This window comes from Denticeps clupeoides, chromosome 13 (assembly GCF_900700375.1).
Source record: "Denticeps clupeoides chromosome 13, fDenClu1.1, whole genome shotgun sequence".
In the NCBI taxonomy this organism is placed as follows: Eukaryota; Metazoa; Chordata; class Actinopteri; order Clupeiformes; family Denticipitidae; genus Denticeps; species Denticeps clupeoides.
Genome location: NC_041719.1, coordinates 2,840,955 through 2,846,887, shown reverse-complemented (window position 1 = coordinate 2,846,887; position 5,933 = coordinate 2,840,955). Strand labels below are relative to the sequence as shown.

At 45.7% G+C, this 5,933-nt stretch overlaps 1 protein-coding gene across 1 annotated transcript; it reads right to left on the bottom strand.

Moving 5' to 3' along the window:
- Positions 1-579: 579 nt before the first annotated feature.
- Positions 580-4,833, bottom strand: LOC114801911 (galectin-9-like). Its single transcript, XM_029000416.1, has 10 exons — positions 4,707-4,833; positions 4,525-4,613; positions 4,064-4,271; positions 3,822-3,941; positions 3,714-3,725; positions 3,600-3,632; positions 3,469-3,501; positions 3,247-3,335; positions 2,020-2,176; positions 580-1,285 (listed from the first exon to the last, which is right to left on the bottom strand). Exons 1-10 carry the CDS (start codon positions 4,740-4,742, stop codon positions 1,139-1,141), a joined length of 924 nt encoding a protein of 307 aa, XP_028856249.1. The 5' UTR covers positions 4,743-4,833; the 3' UTR covers positions 580-1,138.
- Between the last annotated feature and the right edge of the window lie 1,100 nt (positions 4,834-5,933).

Genomic DNA, 5,933 nt, shown 5'->3' with positions numbered 1-5,933 from the left:
TGTTTTCGTCCCCATCTAACCTCTTGAGACATTTGACTGCATAAACATCTGCATATACTTTATGGAGAACAGAGCAGGTCATGCCCGTGGCTACCGTTAAGGACACCAAGGTCACGCCCTCAGTATTTCTTCATCCACTTTCATTTAATTCTTTCATGAAAAGATAATTATATGTGCATTAATGCTGCCGGTTGGCCATTATTTGAAAAATCCTGGCTACGGCCTTGGCGCAGGTTTGTATTCTTATTGATGGGGCAGTGGTGGCCTAGCGGTTAAGGAACCGGCCCTGTTATGAGAAGGTTGCCGGTTCGATTCCCGATCCGCCAGGGTGCCACTGAGGTGTCACTGAGCAAAGCACCATCCCCACACACTGCTCCCCGGGCGCCTGTCATGGCTGCCCACTGCTCACTCGGGGTGATGTGTTAAATGCAGAGGACAAATTTCACTGTGTGCACTGTGTGCGCTGTGCTGCTGTGTATCACGTGTGACAATCACTTCACTTTTACTTTTCACTTTCACTTTAAACTGAATCAGGGTGAAAAAGCATGACATGATTACAAAGAGCACGATATACAGCGGTTAGATGTTGTATGTTTTTAATTGTGAACTGATGCTATGGCAAAAAAAAAAAAAAAAAATGTAATCTTCAAAGCGAAATAAAATAAGACAGGTACAGGAGCACAACCAGGGTTGCCCGTAATGGAGAACGCAAGGGCAGGAAAACAGAGAGTTTAGCAGAATTTTAACAATTTTAACTGAATAGACTGGCTTTGTAGAGCGGCAGCGCACTGTTACAGATTCCCAATCCAGTAATTTGAGTCATTATTTGACATTTTAGGTGCAAACATTACAAATAGAGAAGTAAAAGCTCTGATAAAACACAAACTACAGATCCCATAATACAGTGCTTCAGTTGCCTTGCTGAATGTTGAATATTTAAACTGCAGCTAAATCTGTGCAGGAAAGTCGCCAAAGTCAAGTTTCCATGTCTCCAAGGGGGCTCAGTTTGTCACCAAAGTGCGCACTGCATTATGGGACCTGTAGTTTGTGTGTTATCAGCATGTTATAGAGCCGGGCAAAAATAATAGATCTTTTTAAAATGATCTCGAAGGATGTGGCCGAGTTTTACACATGTGGACTAAGCCATCACCGAGGTCAAGCTCAGGTCCCCGCTCACTTCCAAGACATCAATCTCCTGCAGGTTGTGGTGGCGGTGGTCGAAAGAGTGAACCTGGGCGCCATTCAGCATCACACTGTAGCCCTGAGGGTTGCAGATGACTGTGATCTGAAACACAAATAGGCTGTGAGGAAAAAATCTGACCACTTCTGGACCAAATACAGTCCCAGAAGTACCGTCCATCACCAGCCACTGCTGATTACTATATTAATAAGAAATGGTCTCTGACAATCGACATCATTTATCAGACGCCCTTATCCAGAGCGACTTACAGTCAGTAGTTACAGGGACAGTCCCCCCCCCTGGAGACACTCAGGGTTAAGTGTCTTGCTCAGGTAATAAGTGGGATTTGAACCTGGGTCTTCTGGTTCATAGGCGAGTGTGTTAGTCACTAGGCTACTAGCACCCACAATTGAACCCACATTGGCTGATGGGCCAGATAATCAACTACTGTGAATTTGTCCAGTTCGATCAGTGTTACTGTTTTCATTACAAAATGGTTTTCTAATAATCGATCGAGTTCTTCTTCTTAATCATTCCATCATTAACTGATATTTCCAGCTAACAGAACTGCCCGTTTGCGGTCACCATGACATTAAAATTCTAAGGAGGAAGTGTGATTCAGCCAAAGAAGTTAATCATGCAGCAAGAGGAAATATGTCAACAAAACCCATCTTTCATGGAAACAGGCAGCACATTCAGTCGGATTTCGGGAAATATCGCTTGAAAAGTTTACCAGTCAAATCCACAACCGAGGATCTGCTGGTGACGGCTCGTGCGCCCCCCCATCAGCAGCAAAATACATGAACACATGCAGGCACGGGGGGAGTTAAAATGTCTACCGTGAATGCATTTCCTCGGTGGAACGGCATCCCGCCCCCACGCTCCTCTGGACCCCATACCCCGCCCAGGAAGCTGTTGCGCACCACCACGTTCTCGTCGAAGCGGGGGTTGTAGTGCAGCACAATCCCAGCCCTGGACTGTAGGTTTACAGAAAACCTGACGGAAAGACAAATGTAAGTGAAAAAGTGAAAGTGAAGCGATTGTCATTGTCTAACACATCATATCGAAGCATACTGTGTGCGGGGACGGTACCTTGATCAAGGGGACAGGGATTTGAACACAACCTCCCAATTATGAGTCTGCATCCTGACCCGCTAGGTCACCATTGTCCCCAAACCGGAAGTGTCTGCTTGCTGGTTTTCTGTATGTTGGAGAGGAGGAACTAACCTCCCACCCAGAACCTTTTGTTGGTGTGTAATTGATCCCGACACCCAGAAGATGAACTTTAATTATGTTTTTGTGAACATCGTTTAAAAGGGGAAGAGCTTCTAGGTGTGATTGACAGCTCTCACACACCCTACTTTGCACCCTACTCTACATTTAGGTTTATGGCATTTATCAGATGCCCTTATCCAGAGCGCCTTACAGACAGTAGTGACAGCGACAGTCCCCCTGGAGACACTCAGGGTTAAGTGTCCTGCTCACGGACACAATGGTAGTAAGTGGGATTTGAACCTCGGACTTCGGCGAGTGTGTCAGCCACTAGGCTACTACCACCCTACCGCCCTCCTGTCAATACGTGACCCAGCGTCCATCTATATCAGCGCTATAATTAGTGTTCTGTCAGGTGAACTATTAACGTTGGTCATCACCGGTTCCACCTTAAACACCACAAACAGATCTGCAGCCTGTAAGCGAAGCCACAAAATGCATTGCAAGCATGTGAAGACCTTTTATATAGTAATGCAGCAACTTCTGCTTTGTGGTTAATGGTTGGTAATGGGTGGTAATATGGTTAATGGGTGGTAGTAGCCTAGTGGGTAGTCTGGTTCCCAGACCCAGGTTCAAATTCCACTTACTACCATTGTGTCCCTGAGCAAGACACTTGACCCTGAGTGTCTCCAGAGGGGGACTGTCCCTGTAACTAGTGATTGTAAGTCGCTCTGGATAAGGGCGCCTGATAAATGCTGCAAAAAATGCTGACAGTCTACATTTACATTAAGGCATTGGGATTTTATGAAAACACATTAGAGCAAATTAGAACCGGGTTCGAGGTCCATACAAACCTTTTAGCAGTGGGGTTGACGACACCTTGAATGTTGATGGTCTTCCCAGAGTAAAGTCCACCATTGATGATGGTTTTATAGGGCACCGCCTGTCATAAAGAGGGTCACGTGACATTCACGGCGCTCTTTATCCTTCTTATATTTTTGCGCTTTTTGAAAATTGCTTTTATGTATAGCACAACAATATTTTGAAGCAAGATTTCTTTATGCATAAGACCTTACATAGGCTGCAGGTGGTAGGAACGGAGGTGGATACTGTGGATAAAAGCACAGGAGAACACACGCAAGCCAGTGAAATCTCTCACTATTCATGAATGTACATTGAAATGATGAGCAAATCTTTGGCCACTTACTGGATTGCTTTGCGGAGGCTGGAAATATTGTGGCTAACAATTTAGGGGAAAAAGGGTCTTAGCTGCAATGGATTCGTCACGAGAAAAGTGGTGATTAAATGAGTTAATACTCACAGGAAATGCTGCCTGCGAAGGAAAAAAAAAACGGGAGGGAATAGATAAAGACGGCTTGAATAAACTCAGTAAAGACGCCCGCAGACAGTTTAGTTTTAACGCGCTTACCGAAGGGCCCTGGAACACTATGGAGTTCACCTCCACCTTTCCATCCACCACGATTGTGTCCACCGTATTGAATGGGACGCGGTGTCTGAACTCCATGAAATGGTTACCGTTTGTAGCTATCTGCAGGCAGAACGGTTTGTGGGCACTGTGACATGCTGCTGATGCGTCTTGAGCGTTAATGGCCAGAAAAAAAGGGCTCCACACGTTTTTGGCTGAAGAAGGCCGGATTCCGCTCCTCGTACCTTGTACGACTCCGGGGTCACCAGGATCATGAGGGTGAAGGGGCACCCTTGAGGAAAAGGTGACGGGGCCTTCCTCTCCTCCGACCCCCAGGAGCCCTGGAAGGCGTTGGCCACCACGTATCCAGAGGGGCCACTGTCATAGCGCGGGTTGCAGTGCAGTGCTATGACCGCCCCAGGCCACGAGCCACACTGCAGGTTCACATGGAACCTGGCGCGTTCGGAGCGGGAGAAGAACATGCATTTAAAAAAAAAAAAAAAAACTGAGCTGGGGAGGCGTCTTTCCACTTACAGATGTGAATAATGCATAAACTCTGAACTAATGCATCAGTAAAAGTCATTCCAAGCAGCAATGTAAACTAGAGTCGTCTTTATAAGCAGGAAAGCTGAAATCTGAGGTCATATTAAAGCGACAAAATGAATTTAAAACTGTAAACTGCAGCGGTTGATGTGTTATTTGGCACCTCTGCGCCCCGGGAAGGACTCTGCCCGTCACCACCACGCTTCTCCCGTCCTGCAGACCTCCCACGATCGAGCCCGTGAACGGGATTTTCTGCCGATAAAAAAAAAAGCCCCGTTTTTTTTTGTTTTTTTTTTTTACATCGTTAATAAACGCCCCGACGCAGCAGCGGCCGCCGCCACCTACCGGGTTGTAGAACGGGCCCTGCGGGAAGAGCGCCATCGCCGCCGGCCGAGGGGGGACAGGCGCGCCGCGGCGTCCGCTTTCACTTTTATCCACGGGGGACGCGGGGGGAGGATCCGACCGCGAGACAAAACTTAACGAACGTCGTGATCGGTCACTTTGTAACAACTCTCCACTCGTCATTATAACAAATGTTTCCATTTATATAGTCCGCCATCGCGGAAACCGGCGGGGAGTCCAGTTAAAACGTGTTAAAGCCGAGAGAACGAGTTGTTTTTGGGGGGTAGTAAAACGTTGTGGGTCCTACTGGGGCGCGTCGTGCAATCGTGCAAAACTTTTTTTTTTTTTTCACGTCAAGTTCACAAACGACGCATGAAATAATTGACTTAGTCGGTGTATTTATTTCTTCTCCTTTCAGGACCCTCACCACCCCTCATACGGCAGCAGTCAGAGCGCTTAATCCACCGCCATCACCGAAAAAAACCTGATAAACTCAACGACAATGCACTTCCTCTCGAGTCATTTTGCAAGTCTCAGCTCTTTTTGCACATGTTCGTGTTGAAATATCCAACTGATCCACTTACAAGCATCCTACACGATGCTGTCCAGTTACGTCCTGTTCGATCTGTTCATAGGACATAGAGATGACCTGTACAATATATTAGTTTTAGTTAGTATAGTTTAGTGTGTGTGTATATATTATATATATATATATTTTTTATATAATTGCATGATTTCAATACACGATATACAGTGTATACTGTCATACTGACAATAAACCAAATCTTGAATCTTGAATAATAAATCCAGCCCATTCGTGACTTTCGTCTGGCGGTTGTGGAGACCAAGACGGAGCCATTTTGAAGAATCCAATGCAAGAAACATACTTGTTGTATCAGGAGAAAGTGAAGTATGTTGGATGATTCTGTTTTTTTTTTTAATGTCATCATGAAAAGCCGCTGGACGAGATGCTCATGGACACGAGTGAATGATAAGAAGATGTTCAGCATAAAACCTTCAGGACCTTCAGGGAAGCGTCCCCGTTGTCCAACCTAAGAAGACCAGAGTGTGAAAGGCTGCCATCAAATGTTTTATTACATAGTCTTGTGTCTTCAGTTTTTTTTTTTTATGATGAAAGCGTGAAAACGTTTGGCTGGTGGTGCACATTTTCATAGCAGGAAACCTTGCACACCCACGTCAAACCACAGACTTTTTTTTTTTTTTTTGGCT